General features: G+C 39.3%; 1 protein-coding gene across 2 annotated transcripts; it reads right to left on the reverse strand.

Moving 5' to 3' along the window:
- Nucleotides 1–1,495: 1,495 nt before the first annotated feature.
- Nucleotides 1,496–16,481, reverse strand: wapla (WAPL cohesin release factor a). Of its 2 annotated transcripts, none has more exons than XM_079458107.1 (20): nucleotides 16,213–16,481; nucleotides 15,182–15,606; nucleotides 13,852–14,482; nucleotides 12,996–13,300; nucleotides 12,781–12,887; nucleotides 12,313–12,408; nucleotides 12,059–12,223; nucleotides 9,716–9,852; nucleotides 8,941–9,052; nucleotides 7,561–7,788; nucleotides 7,302–7,413; nucleotides 7,129–7,226; nucleotides 6,967–7,043; nucleotides 6,677–6,840; nucleotides 6,431–6,546; nucleotides 6,114–6,344; nucleotides 5,610–5,817; nucleotides 3,753–3,841; nucleotides 3,508–3,603; nucleotides 1,496–3,403 (listed from the first exon to the last, which is right to left on the reverse strand). In XM_079458107.1, the coding sequence occupies exons 2-20, from the start codon at nucleotides 15,582–15,584 to the stop codon at nucleotides 3,338–3,340; spliced, it is 3,441 nt and encodes a 1,146-aa protein (XP_079314233.1). In that variant the 5' UTR covers nucleotides 15,585–15,606; nucleotides 16,213–16,481; the 3' UTR covers nucleotides 1,496–3,337. The 2 variants fall into 2 exon arrangements, with proteins under 2 accessions (XP_079314233.1, XP_079314234.1); XM_079458108.1 differs by having other exon boundaries at nucleotides 15,320–15,606; nucleotides 16,213–16,352.
- Between the last annotated feature and the right edge of the window lie 996 nt (nucleotides 16,482–17,477).

The following is a 17,477-nucleotide window of genomic DNA, read 5'->3' on the forward strand; positions in this document are numbered from 1 at the left end:
ACGTTTTTGATGGAATCATTCAATAGAGTGATGTTTTAATGTTTGATGAGTGATTTTTTGACATAAAATGAGGTCGCAGCATATACAATGACACAAAATAAATGGATTTAATCAAAAGAAAAGAAAACACCTACATGTAATTGTCCACTCGAAATTTAATGACTGATTCTTCACATAAAAAGGTGTATGATCAGAAAATGAAATGAAAATAACCACAATCCATCAGATGTCTAGGTAGATTATCCTTGTGTTATCAACACATCATTATTTAGGAAATCAAACCTAATAGATAATTTCTTTGTATCTTTACGAGCAATAAACAATGATTTAGACATATTATGAGATCCATTAGTTTCATGAGAATCTATAGAAATTCTAACAGAATGCTGTTCACTTTTGAGATTCTAGACACAATTAAACTAGTCTCTGTGCTTTATATGAAACATCTCATTTGGGCCATCTGACGTAAATGTGTTTTTCTTGTAGAGCTTATACGCCGGTTTCACAGACCATGCTTAAGGTTTGTCCAAAACTAAAATGATAGTCTTAACAGAAAAAAACTTGCAATAACATGTTTTAGAATATATATAAGTGCGATTGTTTTGCCTCAGAAAAGAATAACTGGTGTGCATCGTAAGGCAAGTTACTTAGTTAAATTAGTTTATTTACTGTCTAGTCCTGGCTTAAGTTTACCCCTGTCTGTGAAACCGGACCCTAAAATAACTCATCTTTGACCCAAATAAAATCTGTCAATACACATCTATGAACATCAATACATGTGTTTGGTTGCCTGTCTGCAATGTTTGTCCCTGGTCAGATCTGGGTGCATTTACACCTGGCTTTAAATTTGGGTAAGTGAAATCCAATAAGCACACAAATACAGAGTATTTCACTCAAACATGAAAATTCTCTCAATTTACATCATGCTATCCCAGAGGACACAGATTAGTCTTTTTGGAAATATTCAAATGCTCTCATGTTATATTGTATGGTGCTCAAGATAACAAAAGCTTTTAGAAAAGTTCATACATCAACCTATCAAGTAATCCAAATGACTCCAGTGGGTTAATATACGTCTTCTAAAGCAATACATGTATGAAGAAAATATTTTGAGGTTACTTCGTAATAGATACATTGTTTTTACGTAAAGACACAATCAGTGTGGTAGATTCAAATGGAGGCACATCACAAACTTCGAATCTCAATGGTTCTTGCGTGACATGACAAAACATGCTTAAGACAACTGGTCACCAAACATGAAAATTATTTTACACAACACCGTGTTTTAACACCGTGTCTACAACAGATGCAATGTGTAACATTTATAATTTAACGGTTTCTTATATAGAATGCATTATAGCCCATTGTATATCGTAGTTGCGGCTGCGGTGTGGACATAAACTTGATAAAGTTTAACATGATAAAGATACTTTTTCTAATGTGTTACGACATTGTGTCGCGTATGGTGTAATATATTTTTGTGTGTTTAAACAAAGTGTGTTTGAACAAAGTAAGACATACATATCGCAGTAAATTGAGAGAGTTTTCAGATTTGGGTTTACCCATTTTGATACCAGATGTCTCTGGTTTGTCAGACATCATTTTTTTTAAACCCATGATTTACTAATATATTTTGAGTAAATCGTGCCATCCACTAACATACCCTTGGTAAATGTGAGCAAAGAAGGCTGTTAAAATAAATCTGCATTCTTTCTCCTTTTGATCTTTATTTAAAAAAATCTACAATATTCCAACATTTTATTAAAGTAAAACAATTTGAAGAATGTTTGAAAAACTGTTTTTCTCTAATACACCCTGGTCACAAGTATTGGCACCCTTAGAAATGTATATGAGTAAAATATCTCCTAAAGTATATTCCCATTGTTATTTACATTTTCTTAGCACACCAAGGTGACTAGAAACATGATGTTTTACAGTCATGACTTCTTGTTGCAGAGGAGAATAAATATTAGTTAGACAAAGCCCAAACCCCCTTAATCATTTATCACAATGTTTAAAACCAAAGAATATATTTCTGATGTGCAATATAGTTCTGTTGAGCTACACAAAATGGCTTTAAGAAAATAGTTCTCATCTCATTTCCAACATCAGGGCAAGGATCAAGAAGTTTATAAGGACTGGTGATGCTGAAAATCAGCTTGATACAGGATGTGTGTCTATATAGTCTCAATGCACAGCCAGGAGAATAATTTGAGTGGCAAAGACTTGTCAAAGAGCACAGATGGAAAATTGCAATCACAATTGAATTTTGTGGTCAGAAAGCATTTAATAATAAAGGAATACTGCACCTTTATTGCCATTGTTTGTCAGAAATAACAAGATGTTCGGTGCACACAGGGATATAAAATGCCCCTTGTCCACAGTTAAATATGTCGCCAGAGCTTTATTTTTGTGACCCTACTTTTATACCAGAGGTCCTGGACATCTTGTTCAGATACATGTTTTATATCAAATACCAACAAATAAAATAATAAAAACCTGACTTGCTCTGCTAGAAATATTAAAATGGGTCGTGGTTAGAGCTTTCATCAGCACACTGGTTCAAAATAAACATCTAAATCAACAATAAATGTGTCACTGAAGGCAAATTCAAGATCCTGCCATAGCCATCCCAGTTCCCTGATCTGAACACTATAGAAAATGATTGGGATGAACTGAAGATAAGAGAGCACCAACATTTGAAGGATCTTAAGAGATACGGAATGGACTCGGACGACTTGCCATATATTCTCAAACCTCGTCAGACATAAAAGAAAAGCTATTTTCCATGCAAAGGGAGTTGCAAAAAGTTTTGAATACAAGGGTGCCAATAATTGTGATCAGGGTGTTATAGAGAAATGTGATATTTCCCCCACTTTAAATAGTGTTCCTGGAATGTAATGTTGGAATTTTGCAGATTTGTTTGTATAAAAGATCAAAAGGAGAAACGATGCAGATTTTTTGCTCATATTTACCAAGGGTGCCAATAATAGTGGAGGGCACTGTACTTAAAACAAACAAGTAGATTAAAATCATTATTTTGTCCAAACATTATTTTCTTTCAAAAACAGAGCTCAGTTTGCATTTAAAACAAGGATCAGTTCTTTAAAACCAAATATTATGGAAACACAGGAGAGTGTGTAAGTGAGAGAAAGAGACATCGTTGGAAAAACACACAATGCGAAAATGAGTAAAAGAATAACGCAAGTCTTTGCAGTAAGAGTCACCCAGGTGGCATGACTGTAGCGACACTCAACCACCTTTACCACCGGAGCTGCTGCCTCCTGTCCTGAAGGGCCTAAGGCACGTTGCCAGGTCCAGATTAATCCCACCTCTGCTAACAGCGCTCCAAATAATCAATCACCCGTGAGATAGACTTCTGTCCTGTGGTTCCAACAGAACACTGATAGAAAGAAAGGATTTAAATGTCATTGGAAACAGCAGTGCACCGATCTTGAGCCACAGAGATTACACGTCTTATTCCTCAATATCACTGGCTGCCCTTACCGTCAGATTCATGAAATTAAGGAATTTCTTTAGCATTTCTGTCATGATAGAGAAATCACCCTTAGGAAGGCTGTCCCGCACCGTTTTAAAATTCATCTGAGAAAGAGAGAGAAATTGCAAAACATCGCCAAGTTTACAATGTCACAAGTTTGATGTGGAAGGTGTTTATGAAATATTTGAAAATGACATTTAACACGTACAATCTGAAAATATGCATCACTCTTAATTATTAAAGCTGTGCTCACCGGACTGCCCTGACATAGACACCCAAGCAGAAGAGCTGAATATGATGCGACAATGCTGTCCTCCATGTGTTTCCCAGCATGCTGCAGGGCTGACAGAAAGAAAGACAAAGAAAATATATATAAGAAAGCCAGGGGCGCAACTACTCAGTGTTAGGGGGGTATGCAGAAACAGTTTTGGCGCCCCCCCTAAATAAAAAAGTGTGCCGGACATCATCATGTATGGGCTTGAAATAAAGGTTTATTTTAAAAGTATATCAGACAGCTACTATAAGCCTACCATAATTATATGGTATATGGACACAAATATATAAAAATGTATTCATGGCAATCTCTCTGCCATTTCTTTCTTTTTGCCGTATCTAAAACGTACCGATCCGTACCGAAACGTGACACAAGTGTATCATATCGAACCGAACCCTGAATTTTGTGAACCATTACACCCCTACCTTTTCCATATTAATAATATTAAGAAATTAATCTGTTGGTATCAAGTATCAAGTTGGTATCAAGCTCCCTCTACACTTCCACCTAATGTTAGACCTACCTGTTGCTTTCCCCTGTCTTTCCTGATCCACCATCCTCACACCTGAATAAAATGAACTTTGCTGTTAAATATAGCAGCCTAAATTTTTTTTTAATCAGCCTAGGGATGGCATCAGATAAGACAACTATTATGCAGTAAGGTTGTGCTGGTGTTGAAATTACATTAACATTTGGGATTTTACAAGTACAAATATGACACACACACATACATATAGAAAAGTAATTACAGGGTCACATCTCTCTCTGTTTAAAGGTCTGTGCTGATATATATACATACATACATACATACATACATACATACATACATACACATATAGCACAGATCTTTATGTGGCCCTTGCAGCTTCCATGTCACCCAGCAGATGTAAAGTAGACTGGATGTCTGACAGCACAGCTGAGCTAACATGAAGCTAATGGTAAAATAAAATCCATGATAAACCAGCTTTATTGCATAAGGAATGTTTTCCAGCTTCTAGTCATTTATTGTGCATGCTACCCTATATTTACCGGTTCTTATTTTACTTTAATAAAATTTAGATGTGTCATGCATGGCATTGGTACAATAGGGTTTAACCAAAATATAAATGTAGCTATCAGCAGCAACATTATTTTGCATTAAGTTAGCAAACACTTGCCAGTCAATATTTATATTTGCAAGCCTCCAAGTTTGGTAGCAGATCTATTCATGATTCCACGGTCGGTTGCTCAGCAAGCTCACTAGCTAACGTTAGTCTAACATGAATATTGTTTTTGCAAGAATAGACGTCACATTTTGAATCCTACCTGTTGCCTTTCACCATCCACGTATTTAGCTGCTGTCGCATCCCTTGACAGGACGTCTCCTTTTTCCATCTTTCTTTTTCTATTTTTAGCCCCCGACAGCTTTTTTGGTTTATCCATCTTTTTCAAATTCAAATTTCAACGACAACTCACCAACGTTACTGCGTACTTAACGTAACTCACGGCGCCCCGCCCACTCGCGATATTACCCTTCTATGTCTAAATAAATTATATGATGGAATCTTATGAGGGCACCGGTGCCGCCTAGCCTGTTAGTCCTCTTAAATGTATATAACTTTTTATATACACACTAACTTATATAAATTGTATTAAAATGTATAGGCCTATAACTTTTATTATTTCACATTTTTAAACCATCGCGTTGGCGCCCCCCATGGTGCGGCGCCCCCATGCGCTGCATATAGCGCATACCCACTTTTTGCGCCACTGAAGAAAGCAACACTTGCAAACACTCAGGAAGTCATGACAACCATTTGTGCTACAAAAACCTGCAGTTCTGTGAATAATTGCTACCTTTATTAAGATCAAGCTCTTCCTCTTCTTCCTCTTTCTTGTCATTTGTGTCATTTGTGTCGTTGGTTTCCGAGGCAACCCACTGGATCTCCCCAGATGTCTCTTGCCATTCTCCGCTCTGATCTGCCTGAGGTTTGGGTGCCTCACTGATGAGGTCATCAGTCTGCGCCTCAGCTAACACAGCTGCTCGTTCTCGCTCCAAGAAGAGCTGCAAAAACAGACACATTTGCATCAAGTGAACTTTAAAATATATTAGGCCTGTCAGATCAATATAATTTTTTTAATCATTTTATTAAAAGCCAAGTCACCAAAATATAGCTGCAAATTTGTAATTTTTGCCTCACTAGCGCCATCTCTGTTTGATACATAAGATTGCAGGTAACGTAACAATGCGGGATGAAGTCAAATGCAGTCAAATCTTCCACAAAACTGCACTCAAAAGTACTTGTATAATGATAATCCAAAAGTGTGCAGAAATCTCATTGGCTGCAAGCTGGAGCCCACCTTCACCAGAGCCACCAGGGCGTTGGTCGTCGTCTGTTTCGCAGTTTCCTTCTCGCCCTCTCCCTCTTTACAGTCTTCAGTTTTCTTCTCCTCTCCTTCCATCTTGACATCATTCTCAGTCTTAACGTCTGCCTCAGCGTCCTTCAGGTAGCTTACGTCCACCTCCACCTCCACCAGAAAGTGTTTGTTTCTAGCACTGTACTCAACCAGATTTATCAGAAGACCGAGACCCTGCGCACAGGAAGTAAAAAACGTCACCCAAACACGGCTCATGTCACAGCACACGTCCTGACGATTATACTTTCATGAGCTCTCACCAGCACCCGGATGTCGAATCTCTGCTCTTGAAGCAAATAATGAGGAACCTTGAGAACGCAGTCTAGGGCCGTCAGAATGAGACCATCCTGCTCACCAGTTTTAGTGCTGCCCCACTCTGACAAATCCCACAGAGACAAAACAGTTAACTTTTCAGGCAAATAGTTTATTCTGATTGTATTTCGAAAAAAAAACTGAAGCGGAAAAGCAGATCTGAGAATGTTCAGTTGTGTCTATGTGTGTCTCACCGTTATCGTGAGTGAGGTTGAGCAGAACCCCAATAACAGCTCTCATACAATCCTCCACGGCCTTGCCCACGTTGCTATGGCTACTCTGTGGGAGGGTGGAGTCAGATGATGAAGAGACCTCTCGACTGTAGCGCTGGATCATCTGTTCACAATGGTGCAGAGCCCTAAATACGAAGTACATTGCAATACACAAATCTTAACTCAAAGCAACACGTAAACACACATCCTACAAAACCTATTACTACCAACTAACTACAAATACATATACATATTACACACACACACGTCACCTTGCAGAAGACACTATGAGCTGAGACTCCTTGTATGCGATCAGATAAGCCTGGTTCTCTGGGTTGTGGACAGTAACCTGGATTTTAAACACACATTCAATTCCAAACAGTAATAACATGCATGCATGTATGATTGTGTAGCACGTGTTTACTAGTACTCACACTCTCCAGAACCCGTAAACAGCGCTCTGCTCCCCAGAGAGACGCCACCAGACTCTCCTTATCGTCCTCTTTATTCAAGTTCTCCACACATTCTTTCACTGACGACGAGAGAGATGGAAATTTAGCTATTGTCTTTTAGAAAATATTTTTACAAAGATAAACAAAAAGGTTACCTTTATCTACAATGTGGTCCAATCCACCCAGTAAACGCAGTTCTTCTTTAAACCAATCTCCAGCTCGCTTTGAAGTCAAAGACAGAAGCGTCTCCATCGCTAAATGACCCGTCTGGAAAACAAAATAAATCACTTGTTTCTTTCGATTTTAAAGTCATGAGCTGCACAAGAATAGTTGCTAAATCGTTTAAACTAAATCGTAACATATTACAATGATTTCCAAAAGTGGTTTTGGTTCAGAAACATGCGAGTCACTCACTGTGATGTTTTCCAGGTCCAGATGTTTATTGTGGACCGTTTCACAGAGTTTGCGGATCTTCTCTTTAACTTTGCTCATCTCTTTAGCTGTTAGCTGGTCTGCTACAGAGTCGTCCTGCTCTAGTTCCAGCAGCCTGATCATCAGCTCCAGACAAGACCGGTCTAGATCCATGTTTAACCGGTCTCGACTCAGAATGTACATCAGAGATGCTGTGCAAAGAGCCAGGTTCTACAGGAGCAAGAGGAACAAAGTTAAATTGATCAGCGGCCATATCCGCAAAACCTTAAGGCATTTACTTCAGTCACATGAGACTGAATCTACTTTAGATGTCTTGCTGGTCAACATAAAACATACTTCCAACTTACTTTTAAATCTGAGACTTCTGCACCATCATTAATAGTCTTTGGTCACATTCAAAGACTTTGAAAACTAACAGTATAATGACAAATGTGACCGAAACACCAATTGAATTCCTTTGAAAATCTGGACATAGCTATAAAACACTCAGGTTATAAATTATAGTACTTTGCTTAAAATGGGTTTAATGATAATTTAATGATTAATCAATTTAACTAAATTTAACAATGTACTTGAAAATGTCACTTGACACATTTCCTATAACAATAATAGAAGCCAATAGTGTCAGAGCCATGAATCATTATTTGCAACTTGCTGATTTGTGGAAGGTGGTATAATGAGAGCGAGAAAGCGTGTTTTTTTTAAGTGCATCCAAAGCCATCGTGTATATATAGCTATTTTTATAAGGATCACATGTTTTAAATGAATACATATCCTACAAACTGATTTTTGAAGAGTACACTAATATAAAGGTGACCTCAAAGCTGTGTAAGAAACAAAAAAACATACATTTTGTTATAATGAAGTATAACCGCATCTTATATTACATCACCTTTGCGGATGTTTTGTAAAACATTGTAAAAACAACCTTAACTCTGGCACTGTAACACGTGGCCTCTCGTGGCTTATGGTTTAATGCAAAACATCTGCCTGTACTCATTAAGTGGATTTTTTCACTGTGCATCCTTCAATACGCAAATAATTTCAAGTCAGGCCAAATGAGTCAAGGCAAACATTTTCACGCGCCATCTGTGTAAACCGAACTAACAAGATTTACAGAGTAACGACTCGCCGTCTGTTTGCCTTTCCACGTCGACTGTGAGCGAAGATGATTACATCTCTAATTAATCTTCAATAATGAAGTAAACAAAGTGCTTTACAGAGACTGTTATCATTAGGAACGCAACTACAGCTTCAATAGAATTGTTTAGCAATATAGCTAGCTGGTTCGCTGGTAGATTAAGAATGGCTGGCATTGCGATCAGTTTATTGGTTTTGTATTAGACATCTTGGGACACTCACCGGGTGCTGTTGGGCATCGCTGAGCATCTTAAAGACCTGGGCCACCTTCCCTCTTGCCCTCAGATGCATGCGGAAACTGGGCATGGCACAGCGTGCGGCCAGACTTATTATACTGAAAATGCATAAAAGATAAACAAAAACACCAGTTAATTGATCTGAGCTGGTGCATGGCACATCGAATTCCGATGGGTTGATGGGTTGAAGGGATAGTTCACCCAAAAATAAAAATTCTGTCCTCATTTACTCACCCACAGGTTGTTCCAAACATGTATACATTGTTCTGGTGAACATTTGGAATAATGTTTGTAATTTTAATTGTTGTTAATTTTTGGGTGAACTGTCTCTTTAAAGCCACCTCAAAGACCATTTGATAATGGTGGATGTCACACCTATTCACAGTTTTTGTTGAAATGTCACTATTCTATTTCCAGTCTGTCAAACGTGTGGGTTAAAAATGGAAGTGACAAATTAAGAAACTCCCACTGAAAGTCACATTCCTGTTTCGGATCACAATGTCCCATTTTCACAGAAAATCAACTTCAATATTGACCAAAAAACAAGAACTTTGCATTGTAAATATGTGAAATGTGGATTTGTCCCTTCAGGGCTTGCCATAAAAAGAACACATTCATGTGCATTATCAGTTCAATAACCATTTACTTTTAACAAGACAGTTACTGTATTAGCCCAATAAAATGTATGCAAACACACAAAAAAAGCCATACTTATGCCAACAATATTAGCAAAGACTAATGTCAGATTGTGTGCATCTCACCTAAGGCAGCGTGTGTTAAGGGGTTGTGTGCTCTTCAAACCCGTCTCCAGATACTCAAAGTCATCTGTAAACTCCTGATTCTCCCCAAACTCCACCACATCATTAAAGTGCTTGACATGCTGGACCACTGTGTATAACTGCACTCAAAAACAGAGGGCAACAAAACTGTTCAGAGTGCCCGCGCTCAATAAGAACATTACATCACAAGTCACGCCAAACATTTCAACTGGGTTTTACCAATAAATTATCATTTTGTTTGCAGGGGATGCGTTAAATTGACCAAAACACATGCATGAATCTAAAAACAGCTTGTTCTTTGTCATATAAATGCAGAGTTCGTCTGGTTATGAGAGAATCCTAAAAGGAATAATTTACTTAAAAATAAAAGATTCTATCATCATTTACTCATCCTCTAATTATTTCATACTGTATGACTTTATTCTTCTTCTGCAAAACACAAAAGAAGATATTGTGTATGATGTAAATAATGACAAAATTTTCATTTTTGGGTTAACTATCCCTTTAACATGCAGCACTGACAGCTGTGCAGACACAGTCTTAAGATTCAGGTGAGGTTTTATCTGCAAGGGTTATCGGCTACTTAAAGACCTCATGGTCAAACTTTGAACATTTCTACAAGTCAAGTTTGCCATTTGTTCTGGTTTCTCTTTTTTAAGCAAAAAATTAAACTATTTTGTAACATTTTATTATGCTCCGTATTAGACATGTGCCGATTTTCGGTAATTCAATAAATCACGATAATGAATATACACAATATTGTTATCGTGGGCACTTCAAAATACCGTAAAAAATAATAGATCCGAATTTTTATTTTTAGAACGTGCATTACAGCTTATTTTCCATCAACCGCTTGAGCAAACACTGCGTATATGCTGCGCAGAACACGTGAGCGCACCCGGATGTAAACAGTGTTCACGTCACACGTAGAATCACACTGCACGCAGTGCGCGCCACGGCCACTGACGCCGCAGTCAAATTCTCACATGAAGAAGAAGCATGGCGGAAGGAGGAACGCTGCCGACAATTTATCCCCCTTCTAAAAGGGTAAAGTCAGAGGTTTGGAAATATTTTGGGTTCCAAAAAAATGCAGAGGGATTGCTGATCGAAGACAGTTTCCCTTTGTGTAAGACATGTGGACGGAAAGTGGCTGCAAAACAAGGGAACACGTCTAACATTTTTGCAAATGTTCTTTTGCAGTTTGCACATTATTCATTTTGATATAATTGTTCAGTTTACTTTTATATTTTATATTGTTTTATTTATATTTATTTGTATTTAAATGTTTGAGTTACTTTTAGTTCATTAAAAAGCTATTCAAGTTACTAAAAGGACAAAACTGAAGTTTTTCTTTTTTTAACCTGTTTCTCTTGTAAAATTACAATATCGTGATAATACCGTATACCGTGATAAATGCTCTCTCAATTAATCGCAGCATGAAAAAGTGATACCGGCACATGCCTACTCCGTATACATCTACTCTCTAGTAGACTAGAGTAATAGAAAACATTAGCATTTCAAAATCACAATTATAATTCCAGAAAATGATAAATGCTACATAGGTTAAAGCCACAATATACAAGTTTGGACCGCTCGATGTTGCACGTTCTAAACAACAACAAAAGGCGAAGCTAAATTACGTCATGTAGGAGAGTGGAATTATGGGATATGCAGTTTTATCATGTTCACGCTCGAGGTAATGAATGAATTTTATTTTATGTCACCGTAATGCATTAGCTTGCAAAAAGCGTGGAATGTAATGCTACGTTAGCCCGCGAATGATATCGGACAATTGGTCAATTGATTTGGTAGCGTAATGCTAAACAGTTTTATATGTTTAAAACAGAAAACAGTCGTCGTTTAAAAAGTAAACTACGTTTACATTTTTTGGGGTTTCCTTTACTCGTCAAAGAGTAATTGTGATCCATCATAACAGAACAACAGATGCTGCGTCCCAGATGCTGTATAACCACTTCCGCATTTGAGTGTTGCCGTAGTTTCTACAACCGGAAACTGTGGGTATGCAGAGCACCGGACATTAAGTCACTGATACAAGGGAGACAAGGGACGGGCCATTATTTTAAATAAGATTTTGTTTTGCACATTCTTGGGAACATTTGGGATAATGTACACAAGTACACAACTGCATGAAATACATCACACTGTGCAAGTGATTTTTGGATATTTTATAACAAAATTCCTCCATATTGTGGCTTTAACCGAAAATCCCCTTGTCCTGTCCTTTGAAAGGTAGTCCATGTAATAAAGAGATAATAAAGAGTTAATAAAGAGTTTATTTTACATTTCCCAGCATGCATTGCTCACCTCTTTGTGCTCCTTTCTGCATTTGAGTGCAGTGACAATGTCCTGGTATGGCTCAGTGGGAATAGTGACTGACTTAATGACTTTAGGTGGAGGGGGCGGGGCTTTAAACACTCCATCGTCCTTATGGGAATTTGTATCCTTGTTGCCACCTGACACACTGGGCTTCTGTGGGAAAGACACAATTGGGTTCACGGGGAGTCGGAATTGCATAGCATAAAAGTTATATGCAAATTGGTTTGGTCTCATTTACGTACAGGTGCAACCACAGTTTGAGAGGAAACAGTAGACGGCACTTCCTCTGGTTCGGGCTGATTCCAGTGACGCGCATTGTATACGGCTTTAGCAGGAGACTGTTTTAAACACACAAACACAGGTTTTAGTTAAAAAAAAGGAGTTTATCAGCAACCACAAGCCCTTTTGTATTATAAATAGAGCTCCACAAAACTACATTACTCGTCCAATATTAGAAGTATTCTCAAGTCGTAATGACATTAAAAACAAAAAGCTTTAAAATCCTATAGTAAAGACAACAGCATATAAACTTAAAACCTTCCTCAGTGCTCAGGTCGTGCATTAGGAAACAGTTTGCTAAATGTGCTAAACATTGTTTTCCATTACAGCAATGTATATTGGTTTCATATTACCAATAAACAAATCAGAAACCACCGCCCCGATCAATACTCAGGATAACAACGCAATTCAAAAGCCTTTCTTTGGCTTACTTTCTTTGGGCCGCTGAAGATCTTGCGTCCGATCTCCTTCGACTTGTCGCTCCCCTTTCCCTGTGGTTCCTTCTGAGAGCCCGACTCATCCAACGATTCTTGAGAGTCTGACAACAGAGCAAAAAACAAATACAGTGTATCACAATAACTGAAAACTCAATGGAAAACACATTTATGACTGGAACCATCAGAAATCAGTGAATAGGTTTGTGAACCTGTATTTGTGCTGCTTTGGCTATGTTGACTCTCCTGTGAGTGGTTGCCTTGGGGGCTGTCCGCGCTGATCGACACGGCTGTGACTGCTTTCTTTTCCTTCTTCCTCTCTTTAGCTGCTGAATTGTCCTCATCATCGCTGTCGCTGTCGCTCTCGCTCAGATCATCAAATCCAAAGTATTTGATCTTGTAGCTAGTGCTGCCAGACACAATGGCTTCCCCGTCTGCATCCTGAGCCTCGTTCTCCTCAAAGCCAAAAAACTCCAGTTTCGTCTCCTTTTTGCTCTTACTCTGGGTCGGCCTGAACCTGTGGATTTGGACAGTAGAATAATGTTTATGTGCACTATGTACAGATGTTAGTGATCGTATGTACATTGAAATGCTTTTGTGATGGCATAGACAGTCTACAACCATACAAAAGTAAAAATATTTTACTGATTTAAAAGTTTGGATTTTGTGTGTGTATGTGTTGTGGTCATAACTGAAAATGAATGCATAGTTTCTGACTAAATTTACGCTGGCTAAAACACGACATACTAAATATAATAAATAAATGAACATTAAATATGAATTTATGTTTTGAAAAAAGAAAGAACACTGCGAAGAAAAAAAGAGCAGAGAGTAGAATGAAATTAAAGTGGTTTCCAAAAAAAATGATGAAAAAGTAGCCATTTTACAAATATTTTTGAGCACAGAATTTTGCAACTTGTCAATCAAAATCAACTTAAATGCACTTTTATTCTTCTTCGATCAACAAAACTAAATAAGTTGTTTAAGATTCATATTTCTTAAAAAATATAAACAAACATTTGAATTAATTTGGTGCCGGTGTGCCTACAAGTCCATATCATCGCATACCTTGTAGGCTTGGCAGGCTGTGCATCTGTCTTCCTCCTAAACACTCCTGCCTCTCCAATGTCAGCTTGCACCGGGGTGACAAGATCATCCACGCTCCTTTCAATCGAGTCCTGGATGGTCACGTTACACACAGACACACACGACGGGTGAAGAACCGTATAGTCCCTCACCCTTCCCCGACCAGCAGGCTTCACCTCCGAACTCCCAGAAACCCCCGCAACGCTGCTCTTCACCGGCCCGGACGGCTGCGCTGAACTTGTAGCAGAGCTCGGTAACTCGGATCCTGAAATTTCCGACCCTTTATTCCGACATGGTCGTTTGTACACCCTGTCGCTGGACGGTTTGATAAGCGGAAGCGGCTCAAAGTTAATGGGTTCCACAGGAGGTTCCGGTTCAGGGGGACACGGCTCCGAGCTCTTGAGTCCATCTGAAGAGTTCCCGGGCTGGGCAGAACTTCCCTCCCCAGCTCCAGGAGGAGAGTCCTCCGGAGGAGAGTCCCAAACATCCGAGAAGTTTCTACTGTGGGTTTTAAAGCTGGAGGTCTGTGAGAGTGGTTTGCTTATCGGAACGCTGGGTTTACTCCATGCCCCTCCGGATCCAGAGACGTGCGATGAGGCTGTAAATGTTTTAGCTGTATTGAGTGGAAAAGATAAGTGTAAAAATCCCCACAAGCATTAAACTGGAATGACTGAAGTCCCAACACTGACTTGTCAATCCTCTCAATGAATGTTTCAACAGTCCGATGTAGATATATAATTATTACAATTAGAACTTTGATAATCCTTTAAGGATCCTTTGAGGATCATCACAGCCTGAATTCTTGCTTTTCAGCTTCTCTAATGGTCATAATGAACCTTGCTAAAGAGTCGAGGGAAGGTCCGGAGCTGTGGAGGGCTTAAAATATCCTGCTAAACCCCAGAGCCCACACCAGCGTGCTTACACGAGCAGCTCGTCTACAGACAGACGACTTCAGCACTGCTTCTGCTATTCTCAGCACGGTATAAAACCCTCTGTCAGTGCCCCTCGATCCCGCTGCAGCACAACTTTGTGACTTCATCGACCCTCACAGCACAAAGACGTGAGGTCATAATGACTCAGACGTTATTATATGCGCCTGAGGCAGAACAAAAAGGAATCTTTCAACTTGCAATTCAGACCAACCTAGCACCTTAAATTACGCTAAACCCACAGGCTTGGACTTATTATAACAGTAGCAGAGAACCAAAATTGTCATCATGACATCAATGCACAGTCGATAAAGAAAACAACAAAACCTTAATGGTCAACTGAATGTTTTAATGGCATTACAGATCAAATAAAGCTTGTTTACCTGGGCTATCATGAGCAACAACCCCTCTGCTGACGCTCACCAAAGTGGACGTGCTCTCCCTGGCCACTGCTGTCTGGGGTCTAGACTGCTCATTTTCAGACCCTGCTGCATCCGAGCCCGCCTCAGACTGAGGTGTACCTCTGTAAGTGATGGTTTTGGACTCGTCATCGCTGTCAAAGCCGAACGGGTCTTCTGAGCTGTCGTCATCATCGAATCGAGGCCGTTTGGTCAGCTCTGGAACCTCCGGCTTGAACGAGGGTCGTTTGACCCCCAGTTGGGCTTTATAGGTGGTCTCTCCCCATTTGGTGCTGAGCGTAGCCTTTTTATTGGAGAACACCTCATCGAACTTCGAGCTGGCCTCTCCTCCCTTCCGAGTGTAAGTTTTACTGAATCTGGATGTCATGTTGACACTCGTTACATAGTCTCTAGGAAATCAGAACACGGGACAGGTAGAAAAAAAGCAGCAATGTCAAGATCTCTGAAGAAAAGAGCAATCCTATAATTATGGTTGATACATGTCTTTGTTTATAATTGCAACAATGTAACTTAAAAGGCAATGAAAAGCTTATTAATATCATAATAACCGAAGATACCTAAAAAATAAACAGGGACATATTTCTGAAATACAACTTCCTGTTTTAACACATGATGCTGTAAGAAGGATCCGATTGGACTATTTCTATCAAGAACAGAAGCATTTGTTCACATAAGAGATTTCTGGCTTGCCATGTTAGCCATGAAACTGGTGTCTAATGTGTAATAACTTTACCAGCAAAACCAAAATAGTAAACACTGCTATCTCTTTAATAAAGCTGCTTTAACGCACATTTGCACAGAGTAGATCGCAGCTTCATGCACAACAGATGGGAATCACCGACCCCGGCAGCTTCTCTATGGCTTCAATCGCAGTTCAGACTGTCAAATGAAAGACAGCCTGCAGGTTTAAATGCATTTAACGGTGATCAGGGGTTAAAAGCTCAGGAACTGATCGTGCGTGTGAGGGTCAGAAGCGCTCGTGTTTGCACACTCACCGATCAGCCGTCTTTCCTCTGGGCCTCTGCGCTCCGAGCAGCCGCTAAAAACAAACCCAGCCTATCTGCTCAATGAGCAAACGCGCAAAGTACGACTACGGCACTGCGCGACCTTTGGGTGCAAGAATCGGACACGATCGTAACGGGCTGCTGTTGTTTATTTGTGGCGATCTGGATCAGTCGGGCTGCGATGCGCCATTAGTCGCCCCTCCTTCTCCGGCCCCAACGTCGGCGTAAAATCTGGCGTCACGTCTGAACGCAGGTCAACCAATCAGAGGTGCGCGCACTCATAGGACGTGCAGAAACCGTGTTTCGGATTGGAGGAAACGAAATAGAAGAAGCACTCTAATTGGACGCAAAGGAAGATGGCGGGCGGGACTTGGATAGGTTGAGAATTCGGAGAGGTGTTGATAGTTGGACATGAACAGTTTTGTACAGCAGGGTTCACTGTTCGTAGTTATGCTTTTATACACCTGTAAATGAAACAAAACCCGGTCATGGTAATCGGTGACTTGAACTTCTTTATAATTAATTTGATAATAATATGGTTCTTCCAAAAATGTGAATCGGTCAAAATATGGGCAACGCAAAAAAGTACAAATGTCATTCCGGTTTTTCTATTTGCCTCTAATGTACACAACACATATAATGCGCAAAGCTAATCGTTCGTGTCAAAACTTCACAGAATTATATATAAAAGCAACAAGTGATATTACTATTAGGCATTCACGTAATTATTTTAATAAACACGTGTTTCTCATTCTGTCACCTATCTGTGGTTTTATTGCCCGTTGCTTGTGCAAGACGAACGACGTATTTTGCGTAAATTGCGGATGACGTCATCTTCAAGCACACGTCTACATTGTAGCAAAATAAATCCACTTCAACTTCTAAACCTTGTCAATTAGCTCACAGAAAATGATACAAGGATATTTAAGTGAATAACTTTGGATCAAAGCGTCTGCCAAATGATTAAATGTAAGTGAGCTACCACACTTATGTATTTTCTTTCCACAATGGGACACTGTACAACATTCCCTCTTACCAAGAGATGGCGAAAATGAAGTAAACGTTCACGATTTATTTGGAAACATTTGTAGTAACGCTTAGAACCAGACGAGTTTTTGATTACCATAGTAGAAAAAAATACAATGGTAGTCAGTCCCAGAACTTTTCGCTTACATTCTTCAAAATGTCTTATTTTGTGCTCAACAGAACTATGGTAGTTAATGTGGGGCAAAATAAGCTTTATTCCTGATATCTTT

Source organism: Barbatula barbatula, assembly GCF_947034865.1.
Source record: "Barbatula barbatula genome assembly, chromosome: 6".
NCBI lineage: Eukaryota > Metazoa > Chordata > Actinopteri > Cypriniformes > Nemacheilidae > Barbatula > Barbatula barbatula.

What these genes read in the sequence shown, in the direction of transcription:
- wapla (XM_079458107.1), bottom strand. Translation starts at nt 15,584, where the DNA reads ATGACATCCAGATTCAGTAAAACTTACACTCGGAAGGGAGGAGAGGCC. An exon ending in CTTAACACACGCTGCCTTAG is followed by an intron (nt 9,053 to 9,715) that starts GTGAGATGCACA and finishes ATGCATTTTCAG; the next exon opens with TATAATAAGTCTGGCCGCAC. An exon ending in GATTCGACATCCGGGTGCTG is followed by an intron (nt 6,345 to 6,430) that starts GTGAGAGCTCAT and finishes TCCTGTGCGCAG; the next exon opens with GGTCTCGGTCTTCTGATAAA.